The sequence below is a fragment of the Chroicocephalus ridibundus genome, chromosome 1 (genome assembly GCF_963924245.1).
Source record: "Chroicocephalus ridibundus chromosome 1, bChrRid1.1, whole genome shotgun sequence".
NCBI classification, from domain to species: domain Eukaryota; kingdom Metazoa; phylum Chordata; class Aves; order Charadriiformes; family Laridae; genus Chroicocephalus; species Chroicocephalus ridibundus.
The window spans coordinates 193109629-193129187 of record NC_086284.1 but is presented as its reverse complement, the minus strand read 5'-3'; the positions used below and the strand labels follow the sequence as shown (position 1 = coordinate 193129187).

At 38.6% G+C, this 19559-nt stretch overlaps 1 protein-coding gene across 1 annotated transcript in view; it reads right to left on the bottom strand.

Moving 5' to 3' along the window:
* Positions 1–19135, bottom strand: part of CAPZA2 (capping actin protein of muscle Z-line subunit alpha 2) — a 33753-nt gene extending 14618 nt beyond the window's left edge. Inside the window, exons 1-5 of the mRNA XM_063323235.1 lie at positions 19000–19135; positions 3879–3942; positions 1789–1840; positions 1010–1073; positions 273–479 (exon numbers count right to left, since the gene is read on the bottom strand). Of these exons, the coding sequence (XP_063179305.1) occupies positions 273–479; positions 1010–1073; positions 1789–1840; positions 3879–3942; positions 19000–19038 (426 nt within the window). The 5' untranslated portion in view covers positions 19039–19135. The remainder of the gene's footprint in view (positions 1–272; positions 480–1009; positions 1074–1788; positions 1841–3878; positions 3943–18999) is intronic.
* Between the last annotated feature and the right edge of the window lie 424 nt (positions 19136–19559).

The window sequence follows — 19559 nt, the reverse complement described above, 5'->3', positions numbered from 1 at the left end:
CAGAAGGCATTAATGCTTTAAGAAACTGAAACAAAAATTCTTCAGAACCAAGAGGTCAATCTTCACTGTGATCTGCAGTAACCACCCACTAGTAATCCAACAGCTGAAATATTAAACTTCTGATGCTTTCCCTCATTTCCCTGTATGAACCCTTGACAGGACTAAATTCTTTACAGTTGAAACTGCCTGTCTTCCTGGTTTACAAATAATAACTTTTTTTTTTTACATATCTATCTATAGCAGTTATAGTGGTTATATAATTTAGTACTTACTGTGCAGACACCATTTGGGTAGTGTTCTTTCACATATGCTTTCATTGCTGTTTCAACTGAATTTCTCCAGGATTCGATGGCATTTTCAACTTCATGTGGTCTAGGATCAGTAGCCTCCTTTCTTAAGTGATCAAATTTAAAAGAAATCTTGTTCTTGGGATCCAAAAATTTTCCATTTCCCAAATCACCATGTTCTGTTATCAAAACCTGTATCACGAAGTTTTAGTTAATAACATTTGCTATTGAATAAAGACCAAAAAAAACGTAACATGCCAAATCTAATTATATCCTGCACTTAACTGGAGCTTATTCATATCTAAAGACTCACGTAAGACTCACATTTTAAAGAAAATATGCATATAGCAAGAGAGGACAAGGCTAACACAACACACTGACTCAGAAAAAACCCCTCTGAATCTTACCCTCTTACAACAACCACCAACGTGATATAGAAATTCATGTCTTCTAGTACTAAAGATGGAGCAAATTGTTTCTACAGCTCCAAATCAGGTCTGACTGAATTCAGGCCAACAACACAGACTGAAATTTCAAGCTCTTTAGATGTCCTAAATGATTATCTTATGGAACTGGTATTATTGGAGGGCCATAATCTCTACATTTTGTCAGGGAAGATGCATTTCTTTTCATTTTTTTCATTTTCTTGCCAAGATACATTCAAATACCAGAACATCTTTAACAGTTTAAGGAACATTGCAAGTATCTCATTGTATTCATACCTGTTCATCGTAACCGTCAATTTTTACTGGAGTAAACTGGTCCAAGTTGTACTGTGCAAATGCACTACAAGAGAAAAAACACAATACCAAAAGCCTGCATCAAGTACAGTCTTTTTCCTTACTAGCTGAAAGAGATTTAAATAATAACCAATAATCTGGGGGGTGATACATCAAAAAATTATATCAATGATTCATTATCTTACAGGCCCAAATCCTTGGAATCACCTTGGTTCATTTAGTGCTCATATTACAGATTCCAACCACCATTACACAATGATTTACGTTCAAAAATAACCTGATATAGACAAACACATAAGCTTTACAGTGACCCATATAAACTGTGGGAACAGATAAAGTTTAAATTCCACAGGGATCCAACCTACTAAGTCAGACATCTCTGTTCTTACAGATGAAACTAATTTTGGCATAAAATACAGTAGGCATAATGTTTTGATATAAAAGTAGGGTCTAAGGAAGCAGTATCTTACACATGTTCAGTGCCTATAACATCTACCAAGAAACAGAAAAGGAAATCCAAAAAGGTGGAGACTGGTTCCAAAATCCGGGTTACCCTTTTCCAAAACAGTTGCTCTAATCATTAGGATACAATACAGATCTCTTCTCTGCCAAGAACTTAATCTTGATCAAAGATGCACAACACAAAACAGTGTTTTACTTGCCAAGCACACATCTTTTTAAACAAATCACTTACTGACAGTGAAAGTCTTACTGAAAGACATCTTGCTTTTATGCAATTGTATGTGGCATCTGGTACTTACTGGGCGGCTCCTTCCCTGAGAAGATTGTCATTATTAAGCAGCAACCGAACATCTGAAAGGAGATATTTACAACATAAAAGTACAGTTAGCTCAGAAACTTGTTTCAGTCACATAAAAAACGTCAACAGATTGTACAAAACAAAAAAACCAAACCATCCATAGAGATTACTAGGTAGAAAATGTATTGCTTCATATTTCATAATTTTGACTGAACGAAATGAGAAGAGTAGTACGGAAATGGATCCCTTCCAAGACAATCTGGTAAGCAGATAAAAGCCATATTCTACCGGCTGTATGACAGCTCTGGGAATCTGTCAAACTAGTTTTTAGAGAATTTCTGAATGAGAACAGCACAGAATTCAAATAAGTTCACTTTTAAGATGTAAGCTATGAAATCCCTCACACTGTATTCATGGTAGTGGCCACTGTATTTTAATGAGACTAATATAGTATGTGTCGTACTTATTTTTTTTTTAAGCTTTACCATTTTTGCTCTCATTCCTTAATGACACTTAGTAGTCAGAGCACAATATATCACAATACCATTTCTACCATCATACAAGAAACATAAGTACAGAATAAAGTTAATACCCTCCTCAGAATTATTTCATATTTACTATGCACCAAATTGTTATTTATGTACTTGATTTACTGGCTTGTTATTTGCTAGGCACTATTTTAATAACAATTTAATGCACTGATCATTAACTGATCATTAGTCTTGCTATAACATTTTAAACTCTCCCAAAGATTCCCAAGGTATCATGCAAGTGAAAAGAAATCCAGAATATGTTTGAAGTATTTCTTCTTGAAAAAATAAAAAAACCCAAGAAAAACACACGACCACTGATAAAAAAAAAAACACTGCCAACAAAAAAAAACCTAATCCCAAACCAAAACACCCCAAGCGGAAAAAAAAAAAAAAAAACAACCCCAGAAGCTCAAAAAAGCCCACGCCAAACCAAAAAAAAAAACAGAATCACGCTTTATAGAATTGGAATTTAAAGCTTTCTCTCTCTTTTTTTAGGAAGTCAGTCTGAATCTCATTGAACACTGGTCATGCATTTATGATCAAATATTTTGTTATGTGTTTTCAAACATATTATATTCCATTATTGAGCAAGTAGCTGCGACAATGAACTAGCTTAACGATACAGTTTACAGCAGTATTACTATAAGAAGTCATGTTAACCTTCAGGGAGCTAGGTTATTGAGCTGTTCGCCAACAGTTCATTTCACAAATGTAGTACAAGCTAAGCTTAAATAATAATCAGCAGGTCACAGTTTAGCTGAAGAACAAAGAACTTCTAAAAACCTTACATTCTAACAAATTTAAGCTCTCCCCAGCCTGACACAGACTAAAAGTTTAGTATACTAAACTTACTACTTGACTTAAATAACATCAGAGATATTTGTAAGCTAAAGCAACAAGACATATTCATTCTTATATGATATGCATGTCCACATATCTTTATGTAAGACACGCACAACAATTTTAAAAGAAAAATATCTTAGGTAAAGTTCAGGGCAACAATAGTTGAGAGAAGCTAATTTCAGGTTTCTTTTCAGTTTACCAATACACTCAGTAAAATAAAGTGTGCCCAGAATTCAAGGGTTAACAATGTTTGGAGAAGATTAATATTCTTTTCACAACTCGCATTAAGCAGTAGTCCTTTGTATATTCAAGGTTAAGTATTTGCAATGATATTCCTTCTTTAAAATAAAAAAGATTTTAATTTCAGCTAGTTTCATTTCTATTGAAAAATGTACTCTTCTATCAAAGACTGGGGAAAAAAAAGTGTACCTGTGTCCTCTAAATGAAAACCCTAGCAACTGTTAATTCATGACTGATTAAAAACAGAAAGAAAGCTCATTCTCACATCACAAAGACAAGTGGTACTTTCCTCCTTTTGCATTTAAACTCCAAGCTGTCTTGTGACTGCAAAGCTTACTACACCAAGCTACAAAACCAGCTCTTACAGCAAGTGAGCGGCTAAAATATAAGCTACATGAAATTCAGGACAGTAATCAGCAATACAATTTTGTATATAAATGCCTTAAATGAAGGGACAGAGCAGACAGATACTCACCATTGAACACCTCATTGAATTCCCCAGGAGGAGCATGAATTATGAATTTTGCTGCTATACGCACCTTAAATACAAAAACAATTATGTGGTTGTATATACTTGTATTCATTCCTATTCAAACCAATCATGCATTGTATAGCCTTAATACCTAGACATGGAATTGTACAACTCCCACTGTTTCATACACTTGTTCACATTATTTAAACTCCTCTGTCTTTGTTAGAAACAAAGTTTCACCTCTTCAAAGAGAACAGAGGAGATTATATGTCATAGAAGCAGAGAAATTGAGTCACTCATATTTTGTATTACTGGCAAAAAGATTAATCTAACAAATAAGATCAATAATATATTCACAATATATTTCAACTTTCGGTCCATGGATTCCTGGGAATTAACACACATTCCAAGAGAGTCAAAAACCATGATGAAGATACATTTGGTCTTCACAGTGTCTCCTCTCATTTTACTCTACATCCTATGGTTCTAAACTTTCCAAGAGATCCACAGCTAGGCAGTAATCGATAGACTACATAAGCTTAAAAACGCTTCTATAGACACTAAATCATGTAATTTCACCTGCATCTTAGTACCACAGTATCAGCAGATACAACTTAAAAAAGCACCTTGAAAGCTTCTTTAATGCAAGTCCTTGAGCAATTGCCTTCAGCCACGACTTCTTGCAGACAAAACACAGCTAAAGCCAGTACTTCCACTAAAAGTAGGTACACCTGCCCTGGCTTTCTCCCTTCTGCTGGCACAAGCACTTGTACAACTGCAGTGAGCAAAGTTAGAAAAGTTATTTTTCTGTTTTTTTCAGACCAGTTCCCTGAACTGGTTCACTGCACAGCTGCAGACACATATGCTTGCAAAAGAAACATGAAAATGGCTTTTTTTTTTCTGATGTGAAGCAACCTTTCAACTATTACCTTACTTGCAGAATGTCACTCAGCAGACTTGCTTTCATTCATTCTTCTTTCCCCCTTAAACTGTTAAGGGCACCCATTATATAAACAAACAAATAAACAATGTTGTTTTCCTAACTTAACCTGACAAAAGTTCCTATCCTTCACAATTTACAGTTACCTAAGTTAAGGAGACATTCAAAGCTCTCTTGCATCCATGATACGATGTCGCTATTCAAATACAGGATACTACCGGAACCATAGTTCCCATTTCTAACACCTCCAGTTATGCTTCTATGGAATACAGAGCTGGGAGATTCAGTGTCTGTACTCTCTGGGCTTCTTGTTTGAAATTAACGTGTCTGACAAGCACATGCTTAATTAACAAATAGCTAAAAATAACCAAAGAACACTTTACATTGACACGTCTATATACGTCTGAAACTACAAAAGAACTGCCTGAGCATGCTAGAGCTCTTGAACTGACTTTTACAGCTGAGGGTAGCAATACAGCCAGTGCTTGGGCCCTTGGTTCCTGACAAGGTCCAAGTTTCAGAAAACGGTCTCAAGGAGAGGTGGTTCAAGCTTAGAGCATCCTGAGAGCGTGCTTTGCTGCCTCATTAGCAGTGTTCAAACCTCAATGAGATTCCAAATGGCTAGCCCAGGCAGCTTCTGCTCACTAGAAGTCAGCACACAGCCACTCAGAGCTGACTACGGAAATGAAAGGCTACCCGTTCCCAGCTTTCTAAACTGAATCCAACATTTTGGACTGCAGACAGTCTTTATCTGCTGCCTCAAATACCTAAATCAGAACTGCTTTTTACATGTAAATTTGCATTATACTGAGATAAATGCCATAGACTGTACTCTTCTCAAGAGACACAGAGAGGCAAGAGGCTCTTCTTCTATGGCAGCTTATTAATGCACTTGCCCAGATAAGAAAGCATGACTTGGATTGTCTCCTTTGACCCAATGGAACGTGAACTCATCTGCATTAGCCAGATTACCCCAAGCACCAGTCTGCATACTTTTCCCAAGAGAGGACATACTCCATACCTCTCCTGCTGAAGTCAGGGCACTCTGTACACAGTGTACACAGCTCAATGCTCAATCCAAAGACATCTGAAGGACATGACATATAGCTGACCTACAGTACTATTAAACCACTCAAAGAGAAGGGCAAGACAGGCTCCAAGGCCCTACACTACCAGGACGTTTTATCAAATGACCAATTAACAGAATCTAGAATCAGACTGGAATTTAGGCCTCATACTTAAGAGCAGGTTGTGCTTACAGTATGATTATCGGACTGATTCCTAGCTCAAAGTCAGATGAAAAGACGGTTTCTTGGGTCCGACTCGACTTCAGGACATGAACAGTACTGCTTACCCCTGCCGAGGCCGGGTTAGCTCTGGGCAAGCAGAGAAACAAGACTTAGAGACACTCTGAGTTCAGAAATAAGTGGTCCATCAGTTTTCAGTTGGGCAGCAGCTAAATGAGCAAAATTAAGCAAAACCTGGGTGCCCAAACTGCACTCTGACCATGTGCTTTAAGCTCATAATATCTGTAAGGTGAGATATTAAGTCTGTACTAAAACTGGAATAATACCTCATTTTCAGTAGTTATGAAAATGTAAAACTGGTTTTGCTTCTTTTTTCGCTATCAATAAGAACTATTCTTCTCAGTCATATTAGCTATAGTATAAGTAATATCTGTTCAGAGGTATTCAATAGTCACAGATGTTCCCTCAGGACAGACCAACCTTAACATTACTCTTAATGAACATTTTAACTAGTAAATTCAATTCCTCAATGAGAATTTTTTCAGTGTGATAATTCATCATAGATGCCACTTTTTATAGGATAAACACATTCATTGCTAATTTGCATGATTATCTCATCAAGAAGTACAAAGCATATTCATGCTTACAGAAGCAAAAAAACTAATGTATCTTCAGAAGTTGACAGTATGTCAGCTAAGACACACTCTCCATTTTGCTAACCTGCCTTTGTGGAGCCCATTTAAAACTAATCCACTTTTCTTCAGCAGTTAAACCAAATTAATTTATCTGTGGAGATGAGTATCTGAAAAAGCTATATTTCCCCAACTCATACATAGAAGCTGCCCATATAAGAGAATTAAATCCAGTAGTCTCACTTAACACATAAGAACTGAAAAGCACTTACAGCTTCTTTATTGCCACTGAGTTTTTCCAGAAATAAATGCTCTAAAGGAGGTTTCTTTTTCCCAAAACCAGACTGATACTGAAGGATAAAGCAACACACCTTCATGAGCTTCAATGAGATGAAGATTTCCCCCTTTTGGCAATAAAAGGCCCCAGGCTCTGCTATCACTTGAGGAAGCACAATTTAAACAAAGGGTAAGTCCATATAAAATGCAGTGTTTATGGCAAATAAAAAAAAATATTTAAAAATGCACACATAGCAAGAGGCCCATTACTTGTAATATAAAGGGACAGGCAAAAAACCCTAAACTGCAATACAATCCAGATAGGAAGTTATTTTTGCTGAAGACTGTTTAACAAAACACTTCGATCAGATGCGTTACAGTTGAAACCAGTGCTGGTTATTCAACACATTGAGACTTTAAAAAATTGATTAGAACTGACTTGAACAAATCAAAACAGAAACAACATAATATTTTAGAAGTCTAAATGACAAAACCTTTTCCGTTCAAGAGAACTGCACTTTCACACATAGCACCTATACGTATATCAGCAAGTAAGAAAAAATTAGGTTAAACAATAGAGTATTCCTTTAGAATACTCAAAAGATTGAGAAAACACCTGAAATTTCTCCACTTTATTACTCTAGTTACTCCCAAAACACCACCTGAAGTTTAAGACAGTGTTTCATTGAGGTACTTTCCAAGACTAGATGTACAGACACTGTTTTCAGTTAAATGCCTGCAGAGTGGCTTGCAAGAAACTATGAACTTCAGAGTTCACTAATCCAGAACATCTGATCATTAGTGGTTCACAAAGAATGCACAAAACCAATCTAAATACATTTTCATGAGATGTGACTTCATGCAGGTATTAGCATTAATTTGGACAAATCACAGAGGCTGAGAGGAGGTTACAAACAAAACAAAACTAAGACAAATGACACAAAGCCAAACTTCTGAAACATTAAGAAGGAAAGTATTCCCCACTGAAGCTGTTCTCTTTATCCGATTTTCACATATACACCAGTCACAGTCATCAATTCTAACTTAAATGGAAGTCTGACATCAGCAAGTGCTAGTGAGATTTACTTTCTCAATTTAAGTGAATCCAAATGCTACCCACCACATCAGTTACAAGCTTTTTTATTATATAAACTATTTCAGTTAAGGTAAAAATTCAGACTGAGAAGCTTAGCGAAAGAGAAAGGGACAGGTTTGTTGTATGCGATGAGCATGGACATTAGGCATAATAATGCCTAATTCTTCATTCCGCTAGAGATCAAAACAATTGGTCTGTCAACAAATGCCTACACGCAGTTACTACAGTATTTGCAGTTTTCAAATTACACAAGCACAGAGGTAGCAATGTACAGAACAGTACAGTTATGCTAAATCTGCCTTGTTTTCATGCTTTTGCTTTCATTTCACAATCTAATTTCTCTCAAGGCATGACACCCATCAGATACATAGAGAAATCCTACTTCTCTACCTTTTCCAGACTGAGACATTCTGAAGTTTGTTTTATTTTAAAGAAGTTATATGCAGTGACTTCAAATGCCCCCAAACCACTCTTCCTGTTCCTGGCACATCGGAACTGACACTGGTTGAAAAAGCCCGACCTTCTGTGCTGTATGTGCCTATATATGGTCATGAATATGTGTCTGCAGAAATGCAGGGGCTGCTGCCACGCCACTGTCAGCTCCACTAAGATATGCTCATTCCTGATAATTAGCTAGGGTACACCTAACAATAACAGAGACATTAAAACTTAAGCTAGCTTTTCTCCCCTCCTTCCCTTTTTCTTTTACCCTTTTAAATTTAACTGAAATACAGCTGTATTTGCCAGGCACCCTGACAGCTCCCGCCTTCACTCAACATCAATGCTGCACAGGTGCTGTTAAGCAAGATGCTGTGAAACCACATACTTTGCCCCTACTCTTTCCAACACATCACTTACTTCAAGTTCAGCTATGAACTCCTTGCAGCAGGGAGATCCACCCTTCCTCTACACTAGTAACAGGTTAAAGTTTACTGCTCCAGAGCAATAAAAATGAAATAGTCAAGCAAATATTAAAATCCCTTTTTACCTAACACCTGCATGAAAATTTGGAGGGGAAGGAGGGAAGTAACAGAGGACCTCCACAATACATTTCCACTCAAATACAACTTTGTTGCTGATCACAGAGGGGAAAAAAAAAGAGCTTCCAGCAGTTATTTTTATCAGTGATTACAGAAAGTGTTATAGCAGGAGCAAAGCATTGTGTATCATGCATTTATATTCTGGATTCTTGAGAGCACCCTTGCTTCCTTATAAAACAAAACAAATCTCCCACTCACAGGAACCTATGTTTGGCAAAAAAGCAGATGAGGTATCACATTTGGGAGACGGGAGCTCCTTGCTTCTGCTCTAGGAACACTAAAGAGCCCAGAGAGCTCTATTCCCACAGTCACGCCTTCTGCCGTAATTGTTGGTTCAGGTAGCCTTTCCACAAGTAACTAAGCAAATAGCTTTGTCTTGGTCCACTAAACTGTATTTACAGGTAACACAGTTAAGCTGATTCAAACTAGGTGAGTTCCAATTCTCTCAAGACCCTGTAATTCACACTCACGATAACATGCAACTCATTCAGGAATCCTGCTTGTACTACCTGGAGTGATACTGAATAAAACTAGACAAACCTTTTGCCAAGTTCCGAGTTTGATTCAAACTCGCGTTTTGAGTTCAGCTGAGCCGCTATTTTTCAACACGCAGCTTTACTTTCTAATGAACAACAAAACTTCTCTAACATCTTCTATCAGTCAAAATTAATTTTGCATTGACACATGTAGCACACATCAAGGAACACACTTTAAGGTTCAATCACTTGCAAGATACAATGCCTGATGACCTGTCAGTACGGAAAACATCAACATAGTTTTTGAGTTTACAAATCCTTCAATGTTTAAAAAAAATGTAACTGGCTTTTCCTTTGGACAGGAAGATACTGGCTCCAATGTTACAACCAGCAATTACAATACATCTTTTAAAATAAAAAAAAAGCTGGGAGTGTTTCCTAATTGGCATAAACTGACCTAATACCATGCTTCTGCTGCGACCAAAAGGACTAATCTCCCTGCCCCTTCACAAATAAGCCCTGTGATCCATTTTTACAAACTCCTTTTTGTCACCAGTGCTCATCTATTTATGTGAACATCCAGAGACGCAAATTGATCTAACTAAAGAATAGCTTTAGAAGGTGGCATGAACATAGCAACCAATTCACTTATCAATAGAGCTTTAAACAATTATTGCTTCTTGCTGCTAACAGTTTAGTGAGGTAAATAAGCCTTCAAAAGGCTAGACAAGTGCCAGCAAACTGTCTTCTCAGCATCTCACGAAACCTCACCCAGACCTGCGGGTATAATTTCAAATAGTGAAGAAGCACCCCAGAACATGCAGCATCTCACACAAACATGGAGCAAAGGCAGTGACTCCAGTAAAGTGAATGAACATAAAAAGTATTGTTGCAACTGCTTTCCTGCCAAGCTCAACTGAAAAATGCACTGTAGCACATTCAATTCACTTCTGCTTCTGGGAAGAAAATGCTGCAAAAATGTGGTTCTGTGGCACAGGAAAGGAGGGGCACATTCCATGCCTATGGCTTTGACTGAACAGACATTTCCTTCATAGTAATGCCTGAAGATGCATTGCGCCTGTAGAACATGTGTTTTACTCAATTATTTTTAATACACAAATATTTAATAAGAGTATGTAATAGTACCAGCACTTAATAGTGGTGCAAAAAGAAAATCCTACACAGCATGAGGTATTCTAGCTGCATTCTTTTTACTTGAAGAATTGACTCGGATAATTAAATTTATTTTCACAAAAATAACCATTTTGAAAGGTGCTGACTGTTTCAGTGTAGGGCGTTTCAGCAGCAGTGTATCTAAATATTATAGAAGTCTCCATCTTAAAATTGCTTTATGAACCACTTCATATTAAGATGAAGGATTAAAAAAAAAAACCAACCCCAAAACAGGACTTCTGAAAGTCCTCGTATCAGGTACAGATAGCAAAGAGGTATATGAAAGCAATGTGTTATTGAGGTAATACAGAGGTCTAACTACAAAAAAAACCCTAGAGAAGTTAGATCTCCCCCATGACATTTTACAGTTACTTTTACTACTTCTGACTATATCTAATTGAACACCTTTTCATGTCATGCATTTCCCATATTTTAATTCAGAAACGTATTACAAGGACTGTACTGGTCTCGAATTAGTGAAACAAGTATGCTTTGTTTGTAGATGTTAAAGGATCAAGATTAACCTGAAACTTCGGCTTCAGCTATCACCATCAATTACTAAAAGCTCTGCATTGAAAAAATTTCCTTGTAATTATAATACAGACAGTAGAATACATTATATTATTTTTCCCCACATCTGTATTTCTCTGAAAGCCTATGTCTTCTTAGTAGTTGGCGGGAAAGCAAATAAGCCGAGAAAACCACATACATACAAAAGTGGTTCTAAAATTACTGATAGAGTTACATGTCTCAAATTTGTCATACAGAACACTCTTCCTGCAGCGTCTTTACTGCAAATTTTTACCTTTAATATAGTAGTCCTTTTTCCAGCTATGTACATGAAAGCTCATAAATGAGCATCCAGGAAAAAAAAAAAGGAAAAAAAAAAGATTAAGAACATCTCACGTTCACAGCTTAGACAAAAGTTGCTTTCACTACCTTCCAAAGGACTGTCTGAGAAAAAAGGCAAATAAAAAAAAATGGAAAGAAAAAAAACAGAAAAGAAAAAAGGATGAATAGGAAGTGTGTCAAATAAAGTAGCATTAAGTTCCAGTCTCAGAAGACTATACATTGGATGCTTTAAAATATCAGTATCTCAAACTGTATCATTCTTTGGTACTTTATATTTCATTGTACAGTCAAGCCCCAACATAGATAATCAACCCAAGAAACAAAATATTGTTTGGGGAAGCATGTTAGAGGCTAGCACTCCCCTTTGTTAAATAGAAATCTCATATGATTTGACAAAAGTCAAACGCAGTCCTCAGTCTCATATAAATTTATGAGTAAATCTTACCCATAAAATCTTTAGAAGCTGAGCAATTGCATACTTTTTTTTTCCTTACGGATCAGATAGACAACAGATAATAAGCATTAAAAAAAACCCTCAGAATTTCCTTGCAAAAGTCATTCATTGACAACTGAAAAAGCAGTAAAATTTTACATTTAGTCAAAAGCAAATGCATTAAAGTCTGTTTGAGAAGTAAAAGGTATCAGAAATGGCTAAGACTTCACAAAGAAAGAAACCAATGGCATCATCCCCCACATAGAGAATCAAGACGTTTTCTGTCAGCCCAACACACATGCTCCTCAGTTGCAGCAATGAGACCTCTCTTTCTCAGCAGTCTTTACAGAGTGCAACCTACCATAATCTAAAAAGCACTCGGTTCACGTTTGCAAAGCATTCTTCTACCGCAAAGCCTACATTTTTCAAGTGATCCTTCCTACTGCTCCAAGATTGCTATTTATAATTAGATACTCCCAAGGACATCGAGCCTGGATTCAATGGCAGCAGGGAGAGAAAAGGAACAACATCAGAGCTTGTTCTATGAAAAATGCCTTTATTAGAAGTCACAGAATAAGGTGCCACCTTAACTGTATACCTCCCCCTCCCAATTCCAGTGTGTTAAATTTCTCTCTCAAAGTTACCTACTAGTTTGAAAGTTTTAATGCTTTCTGTCAAGGTAAGAAAGTATTTGAAATATTTTACATTTCAGAAGCTTTTTATTCAAGGATTAAAAAAAAAAAGTTATTTCCATACGCTGAAAAATCTGCGTTCATTTCTGCATGAGCAGTTCTAACTCCTTTACAGCTGCTTTCAGAAACTGGAAGTGAATATTTTAAGTGCTGCCTGAGAAAAATACACTGATTTGCTAAACAATGTGGCTAAAATCCTTATCCTATTCCTCCTTGGCTGCCAAAATCAAAATCAACCAAAGATGGTATTTCACAGCAGAACTGTAGGTTGATGACTGTGTTGGTGGGCAACAGAATCCTATCTGTTATACCACAAATTATTGTCTCCGGTATCATTACTGGCTTTGCCAATAATGTGTTCTGTTACTCTTCTCTATTTTTGGTTCAATCAGTTTCTCTTATCTACTTAAAACTATGAGGTTTCCTGGTAGCATGGCTTCCACAATAGTTCTGTGAGCACAAAGGCAGCAAGAACAGGGATTTTGATGGCCCTGAGGTGCCACTGCATTATAAATACCCCACAACACAGTAAAAGCCATAATCCACAAGTACTTACTTCTTCAAACTAATAATAACAAAAAAATTATGAACTGCAGTTTTAGAAATTGCTGATCTTATATTTAGAATAACAGATTTCATTTGTATTCGTTTTCAAGCTTCAGATAATTATTTTTAGCTTGTTAAAAAAGCAGACAATTTTGCTTTGCATAATAACTTTTATGGAGGTGCACAGTGAAAAGACAACCAGCATTGGACATTTAAGTTGCAACATTTAAATATTAGGAAAAGTTTCTGACCATGGGTGTAGTCAAACACTGCAACACATCACCCAGTAACCCTGCGCAGTCTCCATCCTCGAAGACAGACAAAACTGAAAGTGCAAGTTCCTAAGCAACCTGATCTAAGTTGGCCTGCTTTGACCAAGCAGCATTTGAGTTACCTCCAACAGTTTCTTCCAGCCTGTATAACTTTAAATATAGTTATTTTTTTGCAGTTATACATTGTCATGATATATGAACATTTTTTCAGACAGTGTTGAACACTTCTGTAATTTCTCAACAGTGATTAAAATTTCTCTTTTGTCCGTCAATCTCAAGGGCATACATTTTTTAAAAAAATAATTCCTAACCCAAGACCGCACACTATGATATGTCAGGATGTACACAAAAGTCTTAATCTTGGAAGGACTGCTATACTCAGAATTACATGGCAGCCTGAGAAGCACTCCCAACTTCCTCTTTCTTATTAAAGAATTTACCCCAAATGTTATCAAAGTGTAATCATTGAGTTTAACCTCATCTTTGTAAAAACAATCCCTTCCACACAACTTCTCTTACGTTCACTTGTGGAAAAATGTTAACTTTCACAGCTTTGTTAATGTAGTAAATTAAGCAGAAATTATGCTTAAACAGTAACTGAGTTATTTCAGTAACTTCGGTAACTGAGTATTAAACGTTTTTTCAACCTTTCATCGGAACCTGCTACAGCATTTCCAGTTCTACTCAGAATTTAAATATAAACAAGAACCAGAGAGCTCGCAAGGTTCTCCTGCTGGACACGTTAGCAAAGATGCACTTCTAAATATAAATCAAAATATGCACTAATGAACTACAAAGAACATTAAGGACACTTGCAAAACTTAAACTTAAATTTACCTTATAGATTACAGTGAAATTATACCCAGAAAAGGCTATTCAAATCCTGCTTCTACTCCAACACATTCTGCTTCTAATCATCTACGGTCTCCAGGTCCCATTCAGAGCAATTCTAAAAGTGAGAATTCAAGATCCTTCCAAAATGAATGATTCAGAGCACGTGTACTGCTTTAATACATGTAAAGATTTTTAAAAACTAAGTTTTTTGTCAAAAAAAATCTGCTAATGCTTCCAAAGTAGTTTCAGGAAAAAGGTTTATATTTGCATTAAGGAAACATCTGAACCTCCCACACTGGTGGGCTTGTACGTGCAAGTCCGATCTGCTGTCAACATACTACGTTTTAAAGACGAAGTTACACACACAAGAGAATGCATTTTACTGGCCTAGACTTTTCATCTCAAGGCACTGACTAAAAAACAAGTTTTCCTTAAACACCCTGACAAAACTACACTGCAGTTTTGTTGGTGAAAGTCATCCACCTTTATTAGATTTGTAGGTTTTGACACCTAATTTAAGAAGTTATGAAATTACCCAATGCACCAGGAAATACCTGGAAGAGATGCTGGCTCATTTTCACAAATGGGACTACTTCCTCACCAGAAGAGAAGTTTTGCTCTAATTACAGCAAGCTGACCCACTGTTAAACCCCATCTTCCTGAACAAGTGGAACTACTGAGATATAACCTGACTGAAAGAGGTACAGTTCCTTTTTTTAAAAATCATATTTGACTATATTTATATGCTCAGCATTTTAAGGAATGCAAGAGCTAATTTTGCATTAAAAAAACCTGATGCGTTATCCTTTCCTATGAGGATTCTCCCCTTACCTCCCTAAAGGCATCCCAATTTTCTTAGGCTTTATCTTGGTATCAACACAGCTATTTAATTCCTGTGCTTTGTAGAGAACAGGATTCACATTTAAAAAAAATAATCTGCAGTAAATACATCCCTTCGAGTCACCAAAAATGGACTGCAGAACACTGGTTTTATGATTTAAATAGTTGTAGTCCTGTTTTGCATTTGTGCTGTTGCTTGTTAATGACTATTTACATTAGTAAGTACAACTTTTACAGTAAAATCAGTACCTTCCATTAATCATTGCCTATATTCATACAGATAAATTGTAGCTTTTATAGTCACACTAATATGCTCATTAAAAACATTTTTAGATATGCTTATTAGTTTGACACAGCCACAGGTAGGAAAACAATTTCTACAGAAACTGGAATAACATTAAACTGCAAAAAAATAGCTACTAGACTTTAGCAAAACTACTTCAAATATGCTGGATAAATAGGTTTTTTTATTCAAAACTTGTTAAGTGAGGATGCATTACCCATAGGAAGGGCACAGAAGTGCTGACTTCCCATTGCTATCTCCCTTAAGAGTTCAGGGCTTCAAGATTTACACCTCTCACACCTCATTTTTATTTATAAATTGACGCAATCAAACTTATGTTATCCCACCTATCTAAAAGCTTCTGAACTTTCAGTGACCTACATGAATAAAGCAACTACAAAACACTGTGTCTCACAAAAGCTGGTTTGAGCACTGGAAAATCCCTAGTACTAGATGCTAAAGCCAGTAACTTTCACTGGCAATGGCCCAACTTCAGATCTTCAGATATACACAAATTTTATACGCTGTATTTACTACAAATAGTTCTCAGATTTATTTTTTTTAAAAAAAGCTTTTTCAAATTTATCCTCGCACTTACTATCATCACTGAAAGATAAGCAAGGCTTGAAAAAAATCTCATGCTAAAATGTGAATCTAAGGAACAAGACTGGGTTCAAAATCAGTTACGCAATCTCGCATAGTGAAATCAAGTTCTTTCTGGCAACTGCCTCTTCTCCTTCCTTGGTTTTAGAGCTTTTTCACCTGAACTGTAGCTCTCTGTTTTGCCACTATTGCAATTCATGCCCTTCCTGTATTCTCAGTTACACTAAACACTGCAAGTTTTAAATCTGAATTATGTTAGAGCTAAATACAGCCATCTTTAACTGACTACTAGATAGCAACAGGAAGGAAACTATAGCGGCTAAACGGAATTGCTTACTGTCTTTGCAACGCTTAAATGTACTGACTATACACAGAGACATGAATCAAAGACCTTTCAGAACTTGTATCACTACACCACTTGATACCCTATTTACTTATGCTTTTACAGCATTATGAGGAGTCTGGTACAAAAAAGTTCTGTTACCTTGTTCACCTTCTTCCCTCCTTGAATTCCAGTAGTTTTGATCAGTGTTCTAGTTATGTCTGTATCGACATTATCTACAAAATTGTACTACCACCATCACCTGTGTCAGCCTTCAACACTATCAGCTCCACATCATTGGAAAAAAGTATATAAAGGAGCAATGTGATTTTTTTTCTCCATGAAATGGATATTTGTCCTACATTTATTTATAGTCCCAACTGGATGGGTGAGAAGGGTGTGCTTTCAAATGCTATCCAGATATTTTTTTTTTTTAACTCAGTAAAACAATGTTTGAGATACATTTAAGTTCTGCTATCATTTTACAATAAAAATGTTATCAGAATTAAAATCTTAAGGCACCACAAGATCTGCATGGATATTTGCCTGCTTTTCCAAGAGTTTGCATTGTTGCTTATCTTTGCTTTGTTAGGCAATAAAATTCACTGACAAGTTTGGAAAATTCCACTCATACAGGACAATCAATTTTATATGGGATTGAAGTGGATCAAGGAATCAATTTAAATTTACAATGGAAGAGGGCGGATTCTATTCACTTATACCAAGGCAGGAAGAGTCTCTAAAAGGAATGCACCCATTTTGGGAGAAAAGAAAAACTGGAATTAACAGACAGAAGAAAGTTTAGAACTTAACTCCATCAGTGACAAAAGCCCAGGCAGTGCATCTCAGATCATACAGATACAAGATAATATATCTTTTATTATTTGACAGGACAAGGGGTAATAGGCACAAAATGAAACACAGGAGGTGCTGTCTGAGCATAAGGCAACACTTTTTTACTGCAAGGGTAACCAAGCACTGGGGCACGGGCTGCCCAGGGACGGTGTGGAATCTCCATCCTCGGAGATTTCAAAAAGCCATCTGCACATAGTCCTGGGCTGTCTGCTCTTGATGACTCTGCTTGAGCAGGGGGTTGGACAAAATGACCTCCAGAGATCCCTTCCAACCTCAACCATTCAGTGATGCCAACATAGCTCGTAGTATTTTCAAGCATAGCCTCCAGGAACAATGTACTCGATTAGTTACTTGCATTTTCTACAAGGGGCTAAAAGAATCATGGATTACCACATATACTTCTTGATTACATTATTACTTGTACCAACAGAGAGGTGGCATTTGAATGTGAATTGAGCAGAAGAGGGCACAACCTTAAAGCCTTTTGGGAAAAAGTGAGATGCTGGCGTTATGCATCTCTTGGCACATCAGTGCATCTCTAGTTCTGAAACGTGGTCCTGTTAACCTCAAACATGCAGAAATTCTGCCTTATTGTAATCGCTTAGACATTTCAGACATCCTTCTTCTAACTTCAAAGAAGTTTGAAACGCCATTTATTGATGTCTCCCCCATTTAAGCCATCTCACGGTTTCCACAGCCAAGAAAACCTACGTTTTTCAAGTCGAAAATGAATAATACCGTGTATTACATAAAGACATGATCAGTGCACTAGCACCATGTATACAAAACACCACACCCTAGCTCTGAAACAGGCAGCTGCCATTAAGCTGGATCCAACACAGGAAGACAAGTATCCCTGGTAACTGAGGTCTTATAAGACACCCTGCTCTTTGTGAAGTTTTTCTGGGTAAATATGTCTTAAACCTAAGAAGTTTCCAACTGCCCTAAAACGAGATTATATGTAGATCTCGTTAACACAGCCCTGCTCCTTGACTTTACACTTTCCCAAATACTGTCTCCTAATCGGAAGTAAAACAGCCTTCTTCATCCCCCAAACCCGTCCTCCTCTCCCAAATCCCCCGTATCCCCTCTCCTCTCGGAGCCTGCTGGGCTGAAGCTGGAGGCAGTCTCTTAGGCCGGCCCTGCTCTGGGGACGGGGCGGCGGCACAGAGCCCCTCAGCGGGGACGGCAGAGCCGGTGTCCCGGCTCAGCCGGCCGGCCCGGGCAAGACGCCTCGGAAACGGGAAGTGGAGATGGGGGAAGGGGAGGGAGAGTCCCTCCGCTCCTTTCAGGCTCTCCCCGCCATCCCCCGCCGCTCACCGCCCCCCCCTCCCCACACACACCGGGCGGGAACAAACAGCGGCCATGCCCGCAGCCCCGGCGGCAGCGGGGAGCCGGCAGAGCAGTCGCCGCCGCCGCCACCACCTCCACCGGACATCGAGCCCCGCCTCCCCACCGGGCCCGCTCCCTACAAGGAGCGGCGGGAGATGCGCCGGGGCCGTCGCTTTGGCGGCGGCCGGCCAGCCCTGCCCCCGGCCTCCCCGTCGACCCTCCTCCCGCACCCCTGACTGACAGGCCCGGCCGCGGGGCGACGGGAAAAATACGAACCGCAGGGCGAGAGCCGAGCTCGCCCCGCGGCCTCCCGCCTCGGAGAGCCGGGGAAGAGAGGGCGGCCCAGCTCGGCTAGGCGCAGCACCCCCACCCACCCCTACCTTCTCCTCGTCGGACAGCTGCTCCTCCAGGTCCGCCATCTTCCCGTCTGACTCCGGCCGCCGCCCCCGTCTCCTCCCTCACAGGCAGGAAGGGCGGGGCCCCCCACCGCTCCCCGGCTCGTCGCGCGGCGGCGGCTCTGCGCATGCGCGGGGTCAGGGTCCCGCTGCGGGGTGGGGGCGGAAATTTGGGCAGCCAGAATTAAAAATTGCCCTTTTTGAGTGTGTGTATGCGTGTGTGGGCGACTGCCGGCGGGGTTGCCTGGAGCAGCCTGCTACCCGGTGGAAGGGGTTTCAGAAAGCGGAGGTTTGGTGCCAGCAAGAGGCCGTGGAAATGGGTTGTGTGAGATGATTGGTACTGTGGGAAATTTTTTTACCACAAGAAAGCATGAAGAATGTCTTCCAGCAGCCGTGACATGGCAGGTACAGAGGGGCATCTGACGTGGTGGCTTGCAAGGGCTGTCTGAAAGAAGACAAAATACCAGCTTTGAGGAAAACTGTAATAAAACGTTTCTGCAAGCTCAGACCAGGTGGATTTGAGGGCAGTGGAATTCTGTTTCCTC